At 49.0% G+C, this 23,115-nt stretch overlaps 1 protein-coding gene across 1 annotated transcript; it reads left to right on the top strand.

Moving 5' to 3' along the window:
- Window positions 1-381: 381 nt before the first annotated feature.
- On the top strand, window positions 382-23,089 carry PIP4K2B (phosphatidylinositol-5-phosphate 4-kinase type 2 beta). The gene is made up of 10 exons (XM_060133298.1): window positions 382-634; window positions 10,291-10,388; window positions 13,451-13,547; window positions 15,661-15,813; window positions 16,702-16,848; window positions 17,902-17,940; window positions 18,479-18,592; window positions 21,456-21,714; window positions 22,181-22,284; window positions 22,936-23,089. The coding sequence occupies exons 1-10, from the start codon at window positions 476-478 to the stop codon at window positions 23,014-23,016; spliced, it is 1,251 nt and encodes a 416-aa protein (XP_059989281.1). The 5' UTR covers window positions 382-475; the 3' UTR covers window positions 23,017-23,089.
- Window positions 23,090-23,115: the final 26 nt, after the last annotated feature.

Genomic DNA, 23,115 nt, shown 5'->3' with positions numbered 1-23,115 from the left:
CAAACGCTAAATTTTGGGGCCCCGAACAGGGAGACCCTCCCGCGGTAGACAGCGAGACCTACCCAGCCCTCCTCCCCTCCCCGCTCGGCCGCGGGGCTCTGAGGCGCGCGGAGGCCGGCTCAGTTCCTGTCAGGCCCGGGAAGGAGGAGCGGGCCTGGCGGCCGCTGCCTCCCCAAAACGGGCGATACCACCCAGGCGGGGAGGAAAGGGCCTGGTGACTGCGGGGCTGCTGCACCGCCCGGGGGCGGGGTGCGGAGTGCGGAGCGGGCCTGCCGGCTCCCTGGGGCGGGACGGGAAGGGCGGAGCGTGGGGCGGACGGAACCACCGGGGCGGGGTGGGGAGGTAACGGGACGGGCGCGACCATGGCGCGGTGAGGGAGCGGGGGTGGGGATCGGTCCGGGGGAGGCCTGGGACCGCTGGCTTGTGTGCCGTCTCGGACGCCCCCCCTTTCGCTGCCGCCGCCGCCGCCCCGGGCATGTCGTCCAACTGCACCAGCACCACGGCGGTGGCGGTGGCGCCGCTCAGCGCCAGCAAGACCAAGACCAAGAAGAAGCATTTCGTGTGCCAGAAAGTGAAGCTATTTCGGGCCAGCGAGCCGATCCTCAGCGTCCTGATGTGGGGGGTGAACCACACGGTAACCAGCTCCCCGGCGCGCGCCCCTCCGAGCGCGGCCCCGCGCGTGCTCACGCCCCCCGCAGTCCCGGGCCTTTGCCCGGCGGGCCCCGCCAGTGACGCCTGCAACCCCTTGGCAAGCCAGTTGCACGCCCACCCCACCCTTGCACGCCGTCCCGGCCGGGTGTGCCTCCCCGCGCGCCACGCGAGGCCTGGTGTCACCGTCGGTGGTATGCCGTCGCGTCCTTCCCTCCTCTCCAGTCCCTCAAGCTTCCTCCGTCTGGCTTCGAGCAGCTCCTGGAGCGCAGAGGGAAGGCCTGGGTGGGGTGGAATGGCTTTCATCCCTTCTTCCTCTCTTCTCGCCTCACCCCGTTTGTTGCATTTGTTTTCCCCCATGTTTCTTATAATTGGCTGCCTAGCTCACTGTCCAGTTGACAGGGCAGGTGGCACTGGCCTGCCTGAGTATTCCTCTATTTCTGGTCGTTTGGTTGGTGTGACTGCTCAGAGTTTCCCCATCCTCCAGACCTCCTGGCCACTGACTGGGAATCCTCCTTGGGTTTCCTTTTTTTCTTCTTGAAGAGATGTATCAACTGAAGAAGCACAGGCTTCCTTGGACCACAGACACTTTATCAGGGTCTTCCTGGGTTAGGGAGAAGGGAGAATGTAACCATTTGAGAGAAGGTGAGGCCTGCTTATGAGGACCACTCATAGTAGAAATGATGTGTCTTCCTGAATACTGTGGTGTTCTTGTCAAAGATGTTGACTTCTCAGTTACTGAGCTTTCTACTGTATGGTCATGAGGATGTGATAATGGACAGTCATTAAGGTGAGAGAGAGGTTTCCTGGATCCTTGGGGTGTTTTGAGATTGGCCAACAGCTCCTGTTAGGAAGTTGGAGCCCCGCACAGTGTTTGATCTGGAGGACTTCGTTTGTGTCCTGTTTGTTTGGGATCTTCTTTCTCTTCCAGCCACTTGCTCCTTGCGTTCTGACCATTTCATTGAGTCCCTACACCGGAAATGAGAAGAGGAAGTAAGAGGACCTGAAATGCCAGCTTCACCAACTAAAAGTTTGGAATGAGAAAAATGAAGCTAATGGCTTGAGTTTCCCGTGAATATCAGTTCTTTAGGCTCCCTGACTTTTGAGCACTTGAAATTGCCCACAAGACCAAATGATGACAAAGGGGCGCAGGGCCAGCAGGACTTTTTGCTTTTCTTTTCTAGAAGAGCCTCTGGCTGGAGATTGATGAACCATAGTCTGAGCCGGGGTTTTAGATCCTTACTGCTAATACAGAAGTGCACATGGGGGTCTTGGGCAGGTTACTGTTTTCAATAACCCCACTGAGGTGGACATCCTGGCCAGGGTAGGGAGAACCGCTGGTTTAATGCCTAGACTTCTGGGAGCTGCTTTGATTCAGTAGTCCAGCAGCATTTGTTGCCACTGCTTCCTGCTGCCTCAGGGGTCATCTGACAACATTGCAAGGGAAACTGGGTCATCAAAATGTGAACCCTTGTCCCTGCCTTGAAATCAATCCTTGATTTTGTTGTGTAGCTTGTTTCTCACTAGAAAGCATCCTGTCTGTATGGAGAATTGGTAGAGGTCTGAGAGTCAGGAATGTTACAGCTAGTCGTAAGGGACTTCGGGCCCCTTATTTTGTACATGAAGAAATGGAGGCCCTGGATGGAGGATTAGGTCGCCTGTGGTTACAACAAAAGACGCAGCTCGTTGTCCAGTACTGTGGGCTGTGTTGGCCGATGGTGATGCTTGAATAGGAGGTCTCGTTTTCTTTGCCTCCTTTTCCTTGTCCTGCCTCTCATCCAAGTGCCAGGACAGATGGGAATTATGGTCTTGTTAGAGAACCTGAATGTTACGGTCAGGAGTGTGTGCCTGTGCCTGCCAGTTCCCAGGAGTGTATGTGGTGCTTGGTTTTCTGATAGGCAGGCAATGAGTCTCTGGCAGATGAAGAGGCATCTGTGATTCCTAGTCACCCTCTAGTTTTGCTAACTTTAAGAAAGTTTGAGAGCTAGCTGGGAAGGCATTGACTTTAAGCAAGACCCAAGCCTCTGGACATAATGAGCGAACACCTCAGGGGGAAATGCACTGGGCACCACTGCCCTGGACAGGCCGAGCTTTGGAGCTCAGTTAGTCAAAAGTTTTCTTGCTTTCGCTTAGCCTGCAATAAGGTCTAGGACTTCGTGGGTCCCCTTGGGAAATGGAGCATCTCCCCAGAAGACTATAAAATCTTGCAGTTCTCAAGGGGGTCAGGACCACATTGTTTTGGTGGATTGATGGCCTTTCTTGGAGGTCACCTTCCTTCAGAAGCCCATCGTTGCAACTTTTTGCAGTCTAAGTTTTCAGATACCACCTTTTCTTTGATTCTTTAGTTTCTCACCCATTTAAGCATTTAGGCTGTGACGGTCTATGGTTGATGGTGTATGAGACATGAAGGATGGATATGTCTTTATCTGTAGTACAAGTCAGTTACATACTCTCTCATGAGGTGGTTGGTTTACTTCTGGGTGGAAAAAGAGGCCTTTGAACCCAGTGTTGTAACAGGAGCTCCTCTTGTGGACAAGAGATGCAGCCCCTGGACTTTGCGGAGGAAGACTGTGTAGGAAACAGGGAGAAAAAAATCGGAAGACTTTGGATCTGTCCGGGGAGAACTAATAGAGAGAGAAAACCAGAGTTTTAGTGAATGAAATACAGCCCAGAGGGTCTGGAGTTAGGGAAGAGGTGGCTTGGGAGAGGGGTGTGGAGACCGGACGAGGCAGGCCTGGCTTGATAACCTGTTGGCCATTTTAGGAACCAGGTATGTATGAAGCTTCATCCCAGTGATTAGAAGGAATAGGGGAAGTTGATGGTAACTATGTTTAACTATTTGGAAAGCTGCCTGACTGGTTCTTCAAAGTGACTGCACCATTTTACATTTCCACCCGCAGTGTGTGTAGGTTCCAATTTCTCCACATCCTGTCAACACTTGTTATTGTCTGTCTTTTTCATTATAGCCACCCTAGTGGACTTGAAATGGTATCTCATTGTGATTTTGATTTGCATTTCCCAGATAGCTAACAACATTGAACATCTTTTCATGTGCTTATTGGACAGTTGTATATTTTCACTGGAGACATATCTATTAAGATCCTTTGCCAATTACTTTTTGCCCATTTTTAAATTGGGCTATTTGTCTTTTTATTATTAACTTGTAAGAGTTCTTTATATATTGTAGATACAAGTCCCTTAGCAGATACATGATTTGCAAATATTTTATCCCATTCTTTGGGTTATCTTTTTTACTTTCTTTTTAAATTAATTAATTCATTTTTGGCTGTGTTGGGTCTTTGTTGCTGTGCGCGGGCTTTCTCTAGTTGCAGCGAGCAGGAGCTACTCTTCGTTGCAGTGCATGGGCTTCTCATTGCAGTGGCTTCTCTTGCTGTGGAGCATGGGCTCTAGGCACGTGGGCTTCAGTAGTTGCAGTGTGCGGGCTCAGTAGCTGTGGCTCGTGGGCTCTAGAGCACAGGCTCAGTAGTTGTGGCGCACGGGCTTAGTTGCTCCGCGGCATGTGGGATCCTCCCGGACCAGGGCTTGAACCTGTGTTGCCTGCATTGGCAGGCGGATTCTTAACCACTGCGCCACCAGGGAAGCCCTTTTTTACTTTCTTGATGGTATCTTTTGAAGCTCAAGTTTTTAATTTTGATAAAGTCCAATTTATCTATTTTCCTCTGGTTGTTTGTACTTTTGGTGTCATATCTAAGAAGGGTTTGCTTAACCCAAGATCGTGAAGATTTACTCCTATATTTTCTTCTAAGAAAAACTCAGCGTTTTCTAAGAAAAACTCTTTTAGTTTTAGCTCTTACATTTAGATCTGTAATCCATTTTGAGTTAATTTTTGTGAATGGTGTGAGGAACAGATTTATTCTTAAGTCTGCTCAGTTCTCTCCCACATTCTACCCCCATTCTGTCCACACATTTTCTTTGCCTAATGCAGACCCAGAACCTCCTTTCCCTGCCTTTTTCTCTTTTCCTGCTACTTTAAAAATCTTTAGTAAATAGGGACTTCCCTGGCAGTCCAGTGGTTAAGACTCCGCGCTTCCAATGCAGGGGGCATGGGTTTGATCCCTGGGAGCTAAGATCCCATGTGCCGTGCAGCGTGGCCAAAAAAAAATCTTTAGTAAATATTCCTGCTCTAGTGAAGCCTTTGGATGAATTTGTCCTTCAGCACACCTTCCCACCTCACAGAGAACACTGGGGACTCAAACAGGAAAAGAAAAACCAAGGTGTAAAAAGGAGGAATAAGCCCAGGGGTGGATTTGTTGGCACCTGTGGCTCTCTGTTCTTGCCCCTTTCCTTTCTGGAGTTTCACATCTCGCTTGGACCTCCTTGGTCTCGGGAATGTGTTCCCCAACACGTCATGTTTTCTGATGGTGGCAGGTAACAAATGATTGTCAGTGGTGGCCAGCCCATTGATGAGCCACCCACAGAACCCTGGGACATGTCAGGAAGCCTGCATGCCCAACGCGCGCCTCCTGGGTAGCAATCCCTATGAAGGTCGCAGAGGGAAGTGGAGGCTTCTGGAATCAGAAGTTCACCGGACTAGAACTAGTGACTGAATTCTCATGTCCAGTAGGATCAGCACAGGGTAAACCCTCTGCTTCTAAGTTGTTTCTCACTCAGCTTGTTTAGCCTCCTCATTATTTATGCTGATGGCTCATAGAGTTAATCTTGTGGATAATCCAAAAACCACTTACATGATGTGAGATACAACACATTTACCATCCTAGTATGTTCTGTTTATCGTGCTACTCCAATGAGTTTGCATTCCGCAAGTGCACTTCTGCTGAAGGTGAAGGCGGTTGGCCGAGAAATGTGCTAGATAGTAAAGGAAAGGCACGTCTTCCTGAAACATTGCTTTAGTCACAACCTTTCATGCTTCAAAGCTTTTGGTCACTCTCCTTTATTCTCCTCTCCCTGGCATTTAAGACTCTTCACATTCTGGTCATAGCCTCAGTAGCTAACCTTAATCATCTTTCCCATCTTCCAGGCCATGAACCTTAGGCATGGTCACAGCAGCTTTGCTATCTCTTTTTCTTTTTATCCTAGTGTTAGCCATCTTTCAGTCCCCCTTTTCTAGCCATCCATCCCTCCAACCAACATTTATTGTATAACTAATTGTGCCAGCCATTCTGCTAGGGACATAAAAATGGGTAAGGTAGTCTCTTCCTTCTAGGGGCTCACAGTCTAGTGGAGAAATGAAACATGTAAGCAAACAGTAACCCAGGCGAATGTGATATTTACGATATAAAGATGCACATGGGAATGAGTAACTAGTTCAACCTGGGGAAGACAGGGAAGCTTTCACAGAAGTGTTATTTAGTGAGATCTTGGCTGATTCTGTTAGCATTATTCAAGCTTCTTCTAGTCTTGCTGCCGTAGTCTACTACCTGAACTATTGTAATAGCCCCGTAAATGGTCTTGCTGCTTCTTACCTTTGCCCTGTCCAATCCTTACTTGATTTTGATTTCAGAATTACCTTCCTGTATCACCCATCTGATCATGTGAATTCCCAGACTTAAACCTGAGAGGACTTAAACCTGAGAGGACTTCCCATTGCCTGCAGAGTTAAGTCCAAATTTATCATATAGTGGACAAACTAAGTTCAAATTCAGGCTATGTCCCTTAGTATAGCTTTGGAGTAGTAATTTTTCTCTCTGAGATTCATTTTCCTTTTCTATAAAATGAGCATAACACTTTCCTTGCAGATTATTAGGACAGAGGAAAGGAATGGAAAACACTACCTTAGCCAGGGTAGCTGCCCATAAGAAGGATTGCACAGCACAGTGTAACAGAGCCCAGGTTTTGGCACCAGCAGACCTGGGAGCAAATCCTGACTCTACACATATTGTCTGTGTGACCTTGAGCGAGGTGCCTTGAACCTTTTGCAAAAGGCAAAATCAGATTAATAATAATTAATGTGACCATTAAATATTAGAAATATAGAATAGGATATATATGTGAGATATATGATACATATAATAATATAAAGCACTGGCCACTTACAGACATTCCATAAATAGAAGCAGCTGTTATTTACTAATATTGATAATATGTGAGGCTGCTCACCTGTCTTTCCTGTACTGTCTCCCTCCACTACTTATTACCTCTGTCCTACCCTGCCACTCTCCCCCCGCCCGCCTACCTAAAACGGGCAGTATACTTTTACAGCTCTGAGGCTTGTTTCTGACTGTTCCCACAGCTGGAATTCCCTTCCTCGGGTTTTGTGTTTTGTTCCTTTTTTTTTTGGAGAACTACCCTCGTAGGCCTTTCTCACGGGTATTTCTCTATAGCTTCCTCTAGCCACCAGCTCTCCCATGCCCAGGCAGAATCAGTCATTTCTTAAGCTACTTTTCCGTCTACCTTTATTCATAACTCTATAGCACTCATCACGTTGTATTTGTTATTTGTTATCTGTCTTCCCAGGTAAACAGAGACCATATCTTTTCATTTTTGTATCCCCAGCTTCTGGCACATAGTAAGGCTACACTGAGTAGAAGTTAACTGAATAGAAGTTTGGCAGAGTCTGAGCCAGATCAGGAAAGACCTTAATTGCTAGGCTGAAGGAGTTAAAACTTTACCCTGAGGTTGGTGAGGAGCCGTGGAAGATTTTTAGGCAGGGTGTAACGTGATCTTGTTGTGGGTTCTTCCAGTGTCAAGTGCTCTTGGCAATACCAGGAGGGGCATTAGGTTCCGTTTCTAGCCTGAGGTGTAAGGGCTGGGAGTCTGACTCTGACCATATTAACCTCACCCTCCTCTGACATGGCTGTTCTGTTCACCGTCCCTGTGTTCTCACTTACTTAAATGCTCCTTGACTTCCAGATTTACTGTATCATAGGTTTGTGTCATCTCCCGGATAAAAGGATAAGCCTCCCACTTTTGTGTGCACAGTGCACACAACGCTTCCCTTGCTGCACACCCCCTTCTCCCTAACATAAAATGAAGCATGTAGTAGGTATTTCAGTAAGTGCTTGTTCAACTGAAATTGAATAGAACTCTCTGGGGATGTAAAATTTAGCACAACTAAAAAAAAGAAAAAATAGTACAGCTGATCCCTAGAGTGAATCATCGGCATGTGGCCCAGTGGAAATGAGGGTGCGTCTACGTAGTTCAGCTTATGGATTGTTCAGCAATATATTATCTGCTAGAAATTCCTATAGTCAAGAATAGAGGTGAATTGAGAACTAAAAACTGACCAGCTTACAACTATTCAAACTATGCTGCACTTAGAATTACACAGAGAATTAACGAATGGAACATCCCTGAATAGCTCTTATTAGAATAATTCATCCTGGCTAAGGGGCAATTGACCCCTCGCAAGCAAGTGTTTTAGTCTTTCCTAGTTCTCCCAGTAACAAGCCCTGGCCATGGCATAGAGTCTGGATTTTAGACTAACCCAAATCAGTAGCAGATACTAGAACCTTTTGGTATAAAACTATATTCTTTGAGCCAGTGATATGTTCTTTCTAGCATGGTGGAATAAGCTAGAAAAGGCAGAACTTAACTTTTTTAAACTCTCAGAGCCAGACTTAATATGCCAGGAAAAAGGAAGTGGGACAGCTACAATGAATTGTTTCTATTGGCAGAAAAATGATGCGAAATGGTTTCCTCTCTAGTCGCTCACTAAACAACCAGCTTGCCCTGTGAGCACCCCCTGGAATGGTAACTGGCAGAACTTTTTTTCTGTGGCTGTTGAGCCAGTGGTGGGCATCTCAGACCTGGATGCTGGGAATTTTAAGTGTACGATTTGAGGACTTTAGACAAAATGATGTACTCATGTAGTCATCATCCTAAACAACATATAGAACGTTTCTAATAGCCTAGAATTGCGCCTCTTACGTCCCTTTATAATCATCCACACCCCTCACAACCCAGGCAGCCTCTTACTGGATTTCTGTCACTATAGATTCTAGAATTTCATATAAATGGAATCATACACGCTGTACTTTTACGTTTATGCCAGTCAGTTATGCCAGCAGTTTATTGTCTCTGCCCCACTGCCAACTTACACTGCTACCCTACGGCCCCTCCCCATACACATACACTCCTATGCCTTCCTTCATTTCCCTGTGAGTAAATTGAGTTTTTCACCAGTTCTAGGAAGGTGTGGTTTCCCCAGCCCAGTTACTACATTAACTTGAACTTCCTCCATCCTCTGACATTTCTAAATAAAAAAGGTTTGGAACATGAAAGGAGCAGCAAATTACATGGTATTTCCCCCCATTTATGCTCCTGGAGGAGTCCTAATGACTAGGTTATTCCCTCACTGCCACATGGGGCCTCATTGAGATAATAGGATTTGCAACGAAAGTATCCAGGAGACACAAGACTGTGCTCCCCTTGCCCCCTATCCATTAAGTCGGGACTAAGGTTTCCTCTCTAAATCCTGAATGCATTAGTGGCAACTGGGTTGAGGGTCAAATGTCAAATACTCTGCTGTGATGGGAGAGGACATCTGCGGCTAATTAGACCACTAATTGGCTAAACTGGGGATGGGGAAGGGCAGGAGCTGCCCTCTCAGCTCTGCACCAATGGGAAGCCAGTTCCCTGTGCAGCCTCCAGCTCCCTGAAGGGGGGATGAAGGACAATGAGAAGGTTTGTTTGCAGTGGGGGCAAGGCACCCTCCCGCATCTCCCCCAGTTCAGCACAAGAGAGGACATGGCTTTAGGGCCTGGCCCTGCTTTAATTAGGAGAGTAAGAACGAGCCAGTGGCCAGATGTCTACCTCTTCTGCTCACTTTAAATTTAATCCTTTACTTTGGAGATAAGAGTTACATACCCACATAAACCCATCCAGCTTTTTTCTTGCCCCAGGCTGATTTCTTGAGTGATCCCCAATTGTAATGAAGATGTTCAAAGCCCTCAATTAATACTCACATAGGTTGGGTGATATTTATTCATAGATCCATGTATTATTGCATTTGATAAATACATATATAGTACGTGCCATATGCAAATCGTGGTGCCAAGTACCATGTGTGGAGCCTACAAGGTCAGTTAGATGATCTTTGCTTGCAAAGATCAGTGATAGGATCTTGCCTAGCTTATAGTCAAGCAGGCTTGTGAGGTTTGTAAGCATTAACTGCAACGTGAGGGAGGCTGTGAGATGGCCAAAGGATGGATACAAACAATGCTTCAGGAATCCCGAGATAGGAAAGAACATTTATGGTCTAGAGAATCATGGAAAGCTTCATAGGGGAGGTGCCTTTTGAGCTGGACCTTATCAGGTGGAGAGAATTTCAGTAGGTAGAGATGAAGTTGGGAACTTATTTGAAGAAAAGAACAGAAATAAAGACAAGGAGGGGGGCTTCCCTGGTGGCGCAGTGGTTGAGAGTCCGCCTGCCGATGCAGGGGACACGGGTTCATGCCCCGGTCTGGGAAAATCCCACATGCCACGGAGCGGCTGGGCCCGTGAGCCATGGCCGCTGAGCCTGCGCGTCCGGAGCCTGTGCTCCGCAGTGGGAGAGGCCACAACAGTGAGAGGCCCGAGTACCGCCAAAGAAAAAAAAAAAAAAAGACAAGGAGGGAATCCATGGACATGTGTTTGGTGAGATGGTGGCATCCACGGTGTAGCATATTTTCTCTCTGAGGCAGGTGCCTTGGCTGAGAACCTCACTTTCCCCTTGCTTTGCAGATCAATGAGCTGAGCAATGTCCCTGTCCCTGTCATGCTAATGCCAGATGACTTCAAAGCATACAGCAAGATCAAGGTGGACAATCATCTCTTCAATAAGTAAGTTGCCTGCTGAGTGGGCTCAGGTTTTGTGGCAGTTCCTTCCCTCAAGGCAGAGAGCTTCCCAAACCTCACCGTGGTGAGGACAGGCAAGCACCTAGCAGGGTGTGACAGCAACACCTGGCTCACAGAGCTGAAAAACTGGCTGGGAAAATGCATTCATTATGTGCCTCTCCCCCGTGTGCCGTCCTGTCATCTCAGTCCTTTATCAGCCTACCTCCAGTGTCCCTCAGGGCTTGTGGCTCAGCCCAGAGTGATTCATCTAGGGCCAGTTTAGTTAACAGTGAGCTGCTCGGGAGCTGAGGTATCTAGTACGAGGCTGACAGCAGTGGCCCTATCTTGATCTTAGTCTGAGGCAAGAAGCTGCCAGGCATGTTCCTGGCCTGGGATGCAGCCAAGCTTCTTTCTTTCCAACTAGCGTGTGAACAACAGGCTGAGCATGGTGCCCAGGGGCGCTATCTAAAATCATTCTTCCCATTTTTGCTCATTGTGGCTTCTTGGATTAACACTGGTGTCTTTGTCTCGGACTTTGATGGCGCAGCTGCCTCACCTGGCACAGTTTGGGGCTTGCTGTAAGCCCTTTAGAGGCCTTGCTTTTTCATCCTCCTGTGGGTCACCCAAGGAAATATTTGCAGCTCACACTCTCTTCCTTTCTGCATTTGAATCCTGGTTCCACTCTCCATTGTCTCACTGTCTCCACCACCTCACCAGCTGGGCTCTGTCACCCCACCATTCCCAGACTGTTAGCCCAGAGGAGAAGCTTGATTTGAAAAAATCCATTAGTGGCCTCTCTCTGCCATAGTAAGTAATAACATCATATTCTAGAAGCTGTCTGTCTTCATAGCTGCTACTTGCTAAGTGGCCACCTGTATAGAAGAAAAACTGTTTCTCCTCTACTCTCACATCACTACTCACTTCTAATACCAAATGTGTGTGTTTCCCACACATCAAGCAATTCTGTAGGACACTAACTAGGTGTCCTACAATTCAGTTCAGTTCTGACACTCTCGACCTGGAGTTAGCATCAGGTCTCACAGGTTAAGGGCTGAGTCCCACAGGACTGCCCCTCCACCCCGCTTCGGACCCCAGTCTCCAGTCCAGGTTGTCACCTGTGCTTCTGACCAATTTGCTGTAGCTCAGAGGTTCCCATGACCCTCCCCCTTGGGTTGGATTAATTTGCTTGAGTAGCTCACAGAACTCAGGAAGACAGTTTACGTACTAGATTACCGGTTTTTTATAAAAGGATACAACTCAGGAACAGCCAGATGGAAGAGAGGCATAGGGCAAGGTATGTGGGAAGGGGCAGGGAGCTTCCATGCCCTCTCCAGGCACACCACCTGCCCCAAACCTCCACGTGTTCACCAACCTGGAAGCTCTCGAACCCTGTCCTTTTGGATTTTTATGGGGACTTTTTTATGACAGCGTGATTGATTAAGTCGCTGGCCACTGGCGACTGATTCAGCCTCTAGCCCCTCTCCCCTCCCTGGAAGTCAGGGATATGGGACTGAAAGTTCCAACCCTCTAGTCCTGGTTGGCTCCCCTGGCAAAGAGCACCCATCCTTAGAGGCTTAACAAAAGTCACCTCGTTAACATAAATTCAGGTGTGATTGAAGGGGGTTTGTTACAGATAACAAGACACCTTTATTACTCTTACCACTTAGGAAATTCCAAAGATTTTAGGAGCTCTGTGCCAGAAACAAGGACAAAGACTAAATATATATTTGTTATTATATCCAGTGTCATACCACCTAAGGAAAGAGAGGCAGTGCTACCCTGTGAGGCAGGAAAGGGGATTGTTCTGTGCCAGAGGTCCGGGCTCAGGTGTGGCCATTATTGTACCAGGGTCCATGGTGTCCACCACATTGACATCTCGGCCTAGAGTGGACATCCAGTATCTTTATTTGTTTTTTCATCTTTCTTGATTCCTTTTGTCTTTTCAACAACTGTTTACATGCTAGTTATAAGACTGCAGTGCTGTTTACTAGAAGATCAGGCCCCTGCCTTCATGAGAGGCCACTGCTTTTTATTTCCTTGAAGTCTACCATCCTGGAGTAGTCAGAGGGACATATTTCTTTTTTTTTCCCCTCAGTTTTATTGAGATATAATTGACATACAGCACTGTGTAAGTGTAAGGTGTCCAGCATAATGATTTGACTTACATACATCATGAAATGATTGTCACAATAAGTTTAGTGAATAGCCATCCTCTCATATAGACACAGAATTAAAGAAATAGAAAAAAAATTGTTTTCCTTGTGATGAGAACAGAGGGCCATGTTTCTGAAAGGGAGTTCCCAAGCAGGTTGACTGTTGTCAAGATGGAGGATTTGGGGGAGGCATCCCTTCAAGGTGATCTCCTTCCTCCTGGGAGTCTGTGGATTGACTAAGGAGTGGGGAGGACGTAGACTGGTGCCAGCAGCCAGCAAACGAGGCTTCATGGAAAGATGGGATCCCAGTCAGTTGACTGAGGACCTCTTCAATCTAAAGCACCCTCTCCTTCCATCCCAGTGGAAGCCAAGGGCAGGACTTGCTGGGTGTAACCATCTTCAGGATGTATTGATAGGAGCATCTCCAGAGGAGGGGGGTCCTTTGATGAGAAAAGCCTTTCCCTTTAGCAGTCAGACTGACATTTACCTCACAGCAGCTCTTCACATGCGGCCACCTACCTGCAGCAAGTACAGCACTTGTGAAGTAGGGCCAACACTCAGTCTCACTTCTCTGCAGGTAAGGTTTTTTTCCCTTTAATGTAAATTTTATTGAAAGATAGCATGTACTCAGAAAAAGTACACAAATCATAAGAATACAGCTAGATTAATTTTTACAAAGTATATACAAGGAATGTGAAGTTTTTAAACTTTTACATGCTCAGAATCACCTGGAGTGTGTGTTAAAAATGCAGATTTCTAGACTGACCTCGAGAATGCTGAGGGCTTAGCAGCCTACATTTTCAGTGCTGCAGATTGTTCCGATCCAGGTGACCTGTGGACCACACTTTGAGAAGTCCTGGTGTATGAGTTAGAGGAATAAGAAGTTCACAAGAACATGTCTCTGCTTTTCCCCAGAGAGAACCTCCCCAGCCGCTTTAAGTTTAAGGAGTACTGCCCCATGGTGTTCCGAAATCTCCGGGAGAGGTTTGGGATTGATGATCAGGATTACCAGGTATGGGGTGTCTTTGCAAAATCGTAGGGGTTAGGGAGTGGAGGGGGGTCAGGAAGCCACAGGACAAGTAGGGAACCAAACGTGTCTACTGTTCTTGTGCTGCGTCTTCCTGTCATGTCTCACTCCAGCCCAGGCAGTCTTTCTCCAGTGTTGGTGGGCTCTTGGAGGAGTGAGGGCCTTAGAAGTGCTTCTCATGATGCCTCACAGGCTCAGGCTCCTCTCCCTGGGAGGGAGCACAGTGGGAGGGAGAGGGGTCTACGGAAGCTGCTTCATTTTAGTCTGACATTCCCAGTCTAGGCTGAAGAACCCTTCTCCTTCGTAGTTTGACTTAAAAGAGAGAATTATTGCCAGCGGGAGATGAGGCCTCTTAAAGCTGATAAGACAGATTATAAAAGGAAGACTTCAAGGGTAGTGTAACTTCTTGCCAGGTATGAGTGCCACCTCCTAAACTCCCCTGTCCTAACGTTGGGAGGGGGGCTAGGCATGGCAGGGCAGCTGCCCCCTTCGGGTGGTGATCATGTCACAGAGGCCTTTGGCCTATTGGGAGGAATCAGTCCCAATATCAGGGACATTCTAGTCTGACTTATTGTCTGGGGCTTCTGTTACTTCTCCACCCAGCACCTTCCTTGGACTTCCTCCCCTGGCAGACAGCCTGGTGGTGAAGGTGGGAGAATTTTCCACTTCACTTGTGCAGCAGTGAGAAATACAGCTGATTTTCAGTTGTCTGTTGGGGGAAAAAAGGAGAATACAGCCTAGTGAAATCTAAAATGCATGCTCACATCTTGTAAGATGCTGTCATTCCTCCCATCCCGCTCCCAGGAAGTCTTTCACAGAGTAGATCATGAGAAGCAGGGTCTCCTTCTCCTCTGTCCTCCATCCAGGGGGCCTCCTGAAGAGGAGGGTGAGGGAACGTGAGAGGAGGAAGAGATGCCAGAGACTTGCACAGTCAGGGCCAGCCGTGTCCAGGAGGTGCTGGGAGGGCCTCCAGCCCCTCCTATTGGGACCAGACCCTGAACTAAGTCATGCCCTGATTGGAGCATGAGGTTTTTGGAAAACTTCTTGCCATTATTGGCAAGGTTGCTCGGGTATCTTCCTTCCATGGTGGCTCTTTCCCTTCCCCTTGGCCATCTAGCCACATCCTGTATTTTTTCTCTAATAGACTTTTGGGCAAATAATGGTGCTCAAGACTGAAATAGGGGCAGGGAAGATGGTGTTCAGGGAGGGGACTCTCTGCTCTTAGACTACCAGTGACTTAAAGAGACAGGAAATGCTGCCTGGAAATGAGGCAGGGGTAGAATTATGCTTGTCAACCCTCTGTCTTGTGACCTCCCGAAGGTCTTTTCCCAGCATCTGCTCGGTGAACACATCTCTTTGGTTGACTCACACCTTCCCCTACTCCCTCCCCGCTTGAGGCTTCTCCTGCCTTCTGATCCTAATGGGAATGGGCCTCCGAGAAGGAGCAGGGACAGAGCTAGAAAAGCTCCCCGGATCTGCCTCGTAGCTCTGCAAAGACAAACAGGAGTCTGAGGTCAGGGGAGAGGTGTTGGGCAGAGTGGTGAGGACCAGCTTCCTGCTTTGGGAAAGGTTTTCCAGCATGAGGGTACATACAGGAGATAAAGATGACTGTGTCCACTCCTTCTTTATGCTTGACTTCTTGAATATTTCCTAAGCTTTGTCTTCGTCACCCCCAAGAGACTGGGACAATCATCTCATGTTGCAGGTGAGGAAACTCAAGAGTAGAGAAGTTCCGTGGCTCACCCAAGGTCCTATTACACGTGAGCATCAGGATTAGAGCCGAGGCCCCTAACATCTGAGGCCGAGTTTTAGTTTTTAGAGCAAGTTCTCTAGGATCAGAATGAAAAGAAATATTTCAGTCAGTCCTCTTCCCATCCCAGTCAAGGATTAGGAGCAGGTGGTAAGGAACAACCCTTGTCTCTCTTATGGAAGACTTTTTGGGAAAGATGTGAATTTCCCATGAGAAATGGGGTGGGTAAGGTCCCATCTGTCTCAGTGTTGTTAGCCTTAGAGCAGTCTGACCCGTAAGAGAAGACTCAGAATACAAGTCAGAATCTTCATTCCCCTCCCAAGACCAGCTTTTGTCTTGGTCCATCAGAATTCAGTGACGCGCAGCGCCCCCATCAACAGCGACAGCCAGGGCCGGTGCGGCACACGTTTTCTCACCACCTATGACCGGCGCTTTGTGATCAAGACTGTGTCAAGTGAGGATGTGGCTGAGATGCACAACATCTTAAAGAAATACCACCAGGTATGGTGAGTCAAGAGCCTCAACAGCAGAGGATGGGTTGGTGGAAGAGGGAGAGGAGCCCCCGGTAGAGCTTCTTGGGGAGGGCTTGGTCCTCTTTGGTAATGGCAGGTACCTCCTGATAACCAAGCACTTGCCCTCCCCCAGGGCCGTGTTTCTGTGAGGTGAAATGCCTACTTGAGAAAAAGAGAAAAGAAATGACGGCACGTTATGGATGCAGGCCCAGTTGAACAGCTGTGTCTCGTCAGAGTTGGAAAGTTTTCACACTCTGGCACCTGCCTCATTTCTTCTAAAAGAGGTCCTGTCGGCTCAGCAGGGCTGCTGCTTTTCCCGCTCCCATTCTCCTCTCATCTGGAACTTGCCCATGAGAAAGGCAGGGAGTGCCTGTCCGAAGCCTGCCTGGGTCTTCAGGGAAAGCTGGCTTCTCTCTGGCCACCTGAGAGGTGGTGAAAGGGACTTCTGGTGTTTCGGGAGTTACAGCAGAAAACCCTGGGGCCTGGCATGGGCGAGAGCTTTGGGTACGAAGCCATTCAGTTTTCCCAGGAGACCCCATCACAGCCCTGCCTCTGCATCCTCTCTCTGCCCTTTGGCTTTCCCATTTCAGGCTGGCAGAGAAGATGCAAGTCCTAGATCAGTGATTTTCCTGCAGAATCCCAATCGGATGAAACCAAAGGGGCTCTGCACTGCCTGCTCAGCCTCTCCCTCTGCCTTGCCGGTTAGGGGTGGTGGCGGCTGTTACCTGTTGTAAGTCTGAGGAACCCCCATGACTTCACAGAATCCAGTTTGGAAACCACTGGTCTAGAGGCTAGAATCCCAGGGAGCATGTTAGCCCAGGAAGAGCCCCGTCCATCCTGGCACCTTCACCTGTTCCTTCCCTGCCTTCCTTTCTAGTTCATAGTGGAGTGTCACGGCAATACCCTTCTGCCACAGTTCCTGGGCATGTACCGCCTGACTGTGGACGGCGTAGAAACCTACATGGTGGTCACCAGGAATGTGTTCAGCCATCGGCTCACTGTACACCGCAAGTATGACCTCAAGGTAAGGGGCCCTGTGTTTCCCAGCTCTGTGGCCTCCCTCTCCCTGAGGCTTGGAGGGGCCACGACTCCAACTTCCACATAATGGGAAAGCCGGAGTGTATGTTTTCGCATGGGCAAGTGGCTCTGGAGTTGATGTGCCTAATTCTTAGGAGCCAAAGGCTGTCTCAAGTCCAGGTGACAGTGGCAAGAGGTTATTGAAGCCCCCAATGTACCATATTTATGTAACAATTGATGTTTTTCCACCCCTGTCAGGGGGATGTGCACACAGAGGGCAGCAGTACGGGGACAGGCTGTGCAGACGCAGGCACCCTGGCAGCTGTCCAAGCCCCATGGACTGACAGCACAAGCACATTTCTAGACACGGACAGAAACACACGTGTGCCTGTGAACCACAGCACTCCGTTGTTCTTGAACCTGGCTTCCTGACTCCTGTCTCCTCACACCACTCTCCCTCTCTCTGCTGCGGCTGCACTGGTTTCCTTTCCGTTCCTGCAGTGCCCGTGCTCTCCGCCTCCCCAGATCTCACATAGGCTGCCTGTGATCTTTTCTCTCCCTGCCCTTTTCTCCACCTCCACCTTCCCCCACCTAATTACGTCCTACTTAACCTTCCGAGCTCGGCTCAAAATCAGTTCTTCTAGGAAGCAGGCTTTGGCCACCGCCCCTCCCCAGTCTGGACCCTGCCCCTGTACTACATGCTCTCAGAGTCCTGCCTTCTCCACTGTACCACTGAGCACCATTGGAATTAATGGATTAATTAATCGTGTAACTCCTGCTTACTGTCTGTCTCCCCTGTTAGAAGGAGAGTTCCTTAAGGGCAGCGACTGAGTCTCTCCATTCAGCCCGATATTCTGAGCATGTGTCTGGTATATAGTCAGAGCTCTGTAAGCGGTCTGTGACAGAGGAAGTGAACAAGTTGCTGCCTCCTGGCCCCTCTAGGAGTCTAACCAGCCTACTTGAGTTCACCTGCTGCCTCTCCCTAAAGACCGGTGCATGTTTTTTCGATCAACGGAATTTGCCTCAGCTGGACTCCTCCTGATGGCTCTTATCCTTTCAGGGTTCTACTGTTGCCAGAGAAGCGAGTGACAAGGAGAAGGTATGCTGGGGCCTGTGCTGATCACTTGTGGAATGGGTCGCTGGGAATCAAAAACACCTTCTGTTGGCCATCCTGTCCCTTCCTCTGCTGCCGCCCCAGCCTAGTTCGCAGACATGCGGTCTGTTGATGTGAAATGCTGTGTCACTGAGCTTGTGTCTGTCCTCATCCTTGGCCTAGGCCTTGGTCTCCAGCCTTTTCCGTTGCCCTTGCTGGGTTCTTCGTAGTCCTGGAGGGCTAGCAGTTTCCATCTCAGGCCAGCCTGAATCCGTGGGTGGCTGGCTGCTTGAGCTCTGAGGTAGTCTCAGGGCTCAGCAGGAAGTCCTTTGGTCAGTCCTCATTGTCTGACTCGTGCTACATATTTGCCATCCCTGCCTGCCCGAAGCTGGGACTGTAGACCCCTGGACTGAGCTGTTGATTTGGCAGCTTGGCCACCTTTGTGCTGAGGATCCTTTCCTTTCCTGTACCATTGCCCCCAGCAGAGGACTCCTTGGGGTGAACAAATCAGGCCACCAGCCTAACACTGCTATTGCTCTCTCAGGCCAAGGACTTGCCAACCTTCAAAGACAATGACTTCCTCAATGAAGGGCAGAAGTTGCACGTGGGAGAAGAGAGTAAAAAGAACTTCCTGGAAAAACTGAAACGGGATGTAGAGGTATATATTTACCCTCGTTTTTACTTTGGTTAAACAGGACCTCCTCTTGTCCCCAGAGCAGAAACCTCTTTAATCTTAAGAAAAATTGAATTCACCACTTCCCAGGAGTGTAGACAAGAGGAAGGGTGGTGATTTGAGCCATGTAGGTAGTTATTTGCATCTAAAGCTAGTGCAAATGTACATTCCATTTGGGGGGACACAATTTGTGCCAGTAGAACGTGTGTAACTGGGTTTGGAGTGCTTTCCCTCATCTCTTCTCTAGTCTGTTCCAACCCCTCTTCAAGCTTCCTTTCTGGTGGTGTCCCCGTAGTGGAGGGGGCATCCAGCTGTCAGAGTGACAGGAAACCAGCTGTTAAGATCTGCCAACCGTGCCTTTCTCTGGCTCTGATTCTCCACTTACCTAGCAGCATTCTGGTTGGAACAGGACTTCCTGTGGAGAAGTTCCTTTGGGGAGGACAGGTGGTAAATAATGAATGTGATATCTGATAATTCAGTGTCTCCTATTTTTTTTTTTTAATATTTATTTGGCTGTGCCAGGTCTTAGTTGCGGCACGCGGAGCTTCATTGCTGCGTACGGGATCTTTAGTTGCGGCATGTGGGATCTAGTTCCTTGACCGGGGATAGAAACCGGGTCCCCTGCATTGGGAGCACAGAGTCTTAGCCACTGGACTGCCAGGGAAGTCCCAGTGTCTCCTATTTTAATCAGTTGGGAGCCTGTTCATGAAAACCAAATTCTATAAACTTCAGCAAATGTTTTATTTTTTTTATTGTGGTAAAATATGCATAACATAAAATTTACTATCTTAACCATTTTGAAGTTGAGTGGCATTAAGTACATTGACATGGTTGTGCAAGCATCCCCACCATCCATCTCCAGAACTTTTTCATCTTCTCAAACGAGAACTCTGTACCCAAGAAACACTAATTCCCCATTCCCCCTTCTCCCTTGCCCCTGGCAACCACCATTCTACTTTGTGTCTCTGTGAAATTGACGGCTCTAGGAATCTCATATAAGTAGATCATACAGTGTTTGTCCTTTGTGTCTGGCTTATTTTCACTTACCGTAATGTCTTCAAGGATCATCCATGTTGTGCTATGTGTCAGAATGTCCTTCCTTTTTGAGGCTGAGTAATATTCCATTGTATGAATATACTACATTTTGTTTACCTGTTCATCCATTGATGGACACTTGGTCACTAGTTAAGGTTAACTAATTAATCTAGTTTCTAGTCTCCAGAGAAACAGAATAGTGTGTAGAGAGATAGGTAGATGTTTATTGTAAGGAATTGGCTCACATAATTATGGAGGTTGACACGTCCCAAGATCTGCAGTTGACCAGCTAGAGACCCAGGAGACCTGATGGTGTAGCTTTAGTCCAGAGGCCAGCAGGCTTGAGACCCAGGAAGAACTGATGTTTCAGTCTGCATCTGAAGGCAGGAAAAAACTGATGTCCCAGCTCAGAGGCAGTTAGGCAGGAGGAGTTCCCTTTTACTCACAGGAGAGTCAGCCTTTTCGTTCTTCTCAGCCCTTCGACTGATTGGACGAGGCCCACCTACTTTAGGGAGAGCAGTCTGCTTTACTCAATTTACCAATTCAAATGTTAAGCTCATCCATAAACACCCTCACAGACATATCCAGAATAATATTCGACCCAATTTCTGGGCACCCAGTAGCCCAGTCAAGTTGACACATAAAATCAACCCTCACACTTGGATTGCTTCATTGTGAATAATGCTCCTGCGAACATGGGTTTAACAGACTTATTTTTGTTAGTAAGCTTTACCTTAACCACCCCCTACTACGTTTGTGCTTTTATTCTGACATTTGGTTTGTCCAGAGTCTTTCTCCTCCTTTTCCTCCTTTTCTCCCTACTCTGCCTTCAAGAAGAATTTAAGGCAGTTAACATAATTCATTTGTTTTCACTTGCATGTTACTTTATAAATGTTTGCAGATGGACGGGAGGGGGTGCGGCTCACAGAGTCTCTCTTTTCTGGGACACTGGTCCCTTCTCCTTCGGCCTTCAGAGGGCATTGTCCAGAGGTGCTTGCAATGGTGCCCCTCACCTTTCTTTCCTGAGGAGATTCTGCTGATCTCCTACCACTGGGGCTTCTTATGCTTTTAGTTGTCTTCTGGGCCTGTGCATAGAGCCCCTCTGGTCCTATTATGATTCTCCGTCTAGTCAGTCAGACAGTTTCCTGCAGTGCTGCAGGTTCATTTGTGACCATGGCAGGATGCCTGGCACATGGCTGATGGTGGCTGCTGGCTAGTTCACAGAGGACTTGGACCAGTGGCTGTGGCGTCACATTAGTTAAACTGGAATGCCAGTTGGCCATTTCCATCCTGTATCATTCCCACGCTCTTTGTTCTTCTCCAAGTCATTGAGTCCTGGCTCAGGAGACTTAGATACCATCCTGCTCCCAGCACTTGTTATATGGATGAGAAATGCGCAGTGCAGCGTTCCATTATTTCTTTCCTCCACCTCACCTCACCTCACCTCTTGATCCCAGACGGAATCGGCTCTTCCCTCTTCCTGCAGTGCTCCTTCTACTTTTACTCCCACAGCCTCTGCCTGCCTGACTGCTCTTCATTCATTGGGTCAGGCTCAACTCCTTTCCTCAGGGAGGCCCTCTCCCCTCTGCCGTCGACTCCCACAGCTCCTCGCCCTTGTGGAGTGACTGTCTTCTCCATTAGATAGTGAGCTCGTTGAGGGCAGAGGCTCTGATGTCTTATTCTCTGCTGTATTTCAGAATGGGAGAATTAAGTTGAAAGGAATGCCTTTTCTCTCCTTTCCAGATGCCACTTTGCCTCTCCAGATGTCCCTTGTAACCTCTTCCTTCCCTCTCTCCTCCCCCCACGCCCCTAGTTCCTGGCCCAGCTGAAGATCATGGACTACAGCCTGCTGGTGGGCATCCACGATGTGGACCGGGCAGAGCAGGAGGAGATGGAGGTGGAGGAGCGGGCGGAGGATGAGGAGTGTGAGCACGACGGGGCGGGGGGCAGCCTGCTCTGCTCCTACGGCACACCTCCGGACAGCCCTGGCAACCTCCTCAGCTTTCCCCGGTTCTTTGGTCCTGGGGAATTTGATCCCTCTGTTGATGTCTATGCCATGAAAAGCCATGAAAGTAAGTAGGAACCTCTGCCTGCCTGCCCTGCCCCCAGCCCTCATCCTACCCGCCCTCCCCCTCTTCAGTGGGCCTCCATCTTAGTAACTGCTGACTTTGGCCCCTTTCTGCCTCCATCCTGGGTCACCAGCAGTAACGCTGTCTTCTGGGGCGCTGGGGTCCTTCTCTGTCAGGCCTTCCTTCACCTCTTTGCTTGTCCTGGATAGCTGAGGCCTGGTTTGGCTCTGGTTCATGGGATGGACAAAGCCTCCTAAATGGTGTCACGTCAACCCCACAGGGTGGCTGTGAAGATCACATAAGATAAGAGCTATGAAAGCTTCTAAGAAGAACTCCATGGGTCATTCCTTTCCTCACATTCAAAGTGATAGGGATGAATCTGGGTGTCGTATCTGGAGGGTTATGGACCCAGCTGCTTTCTGCTCTTCTCCCTGCTCTTCCTCCTTTCCTGCTTCCCCTCCCGCTTCAGGTGCCCCCAAGAAGGAGGTTTACTTCATGGCCATCATCGATATCCTCACGCCGTACGATGCTAAGAAGAAAGCTGCACATGCTGCCAAAACAGTGAAACACGGGGTGAGTCCTTCGTGTCTCCATCCGGGCCCGGGGGTGGGGCCTCAGACCCCCGGGGTGAGTCCTTCGTGTCTCCATCCGGGCCTGGGGGTGGGGCCTCAGACCCCCAGGGAGGCCTCCTGCTCGAAGGGGATGCTCTCGTGGCCCCTTCTCCCAGGACAGGGACCAGGAAGAGCAGCCCGCCTGGTTGCCTTGTGTTCTTTCTCCGCCATCTACGTCCCATCCCCTCCCTGCAGCTGGCTGATATGCCCAACTTGCTTTGTTCTCTGGCTCCTTCCCCCAGGGCTGCTGGGCATGTCATGCATCTTGTTGACCGCCAGTAATAGCCTTGTTTACATGCCCACACTGCTCGCCAGAGGCCTGTTTCCGCATGGGCTTCAAGCTACTGTTCTCTAAACAGGGGCCCCCCAGAGCTCTGGGGCCCCTCTGCCGTCTCCCCATTGTCTTGTTCCTGCTTCAGTGGGAGCAGCCCTGGGATTGTGAATCAGAGGAGCGGGGCCAGGGCACTTCTGAGACATGGGAACCATTTCTCAAGGTGGCCTGCCCAGTTGGGGGCGGGGGGCAGTATTCAACTCTAACGTGGAGCCAGAGGCTCCTGAATACCCAGGCCCCTCCTAGGTACAGCCTCCTGATTAGGGCCTCTGTGTATTACAGGCGGGAGCGGAGATCTCAACTGTGAACCCTGAGCAGTACTCCAAACGCTTCAACGAGTTCATGTCCAACATCCTGACGTAGTTACCCTCTACCTTCAGCCAGAGCCAGAGTGCTGGATGTGGGGTCGGGGATTGGAAGAGGGAGAGGGTGTTATTTGGGCTGGATGGGAGGGTGGGGAGC

Source organism: Lagenorhynchus albirostris, chromosome 20 (assembly GCF_949774975.1).
Source record: "Lagenorhynchus albirostris chromosome 20, mLagAlb1.1, whole genome shotgun sequence".
In the NCBI taxonomy this organism is placed as follows: Eukaryota; Metazoa; Chordata; class Mammalia; order Artiodactyla; family Delphinidae; genus Lagenorhynchus; species Lagenorhynchus albirostris.
This window is presented reverse-complemented; position numbering and strand designations above follow the sequence as displayed.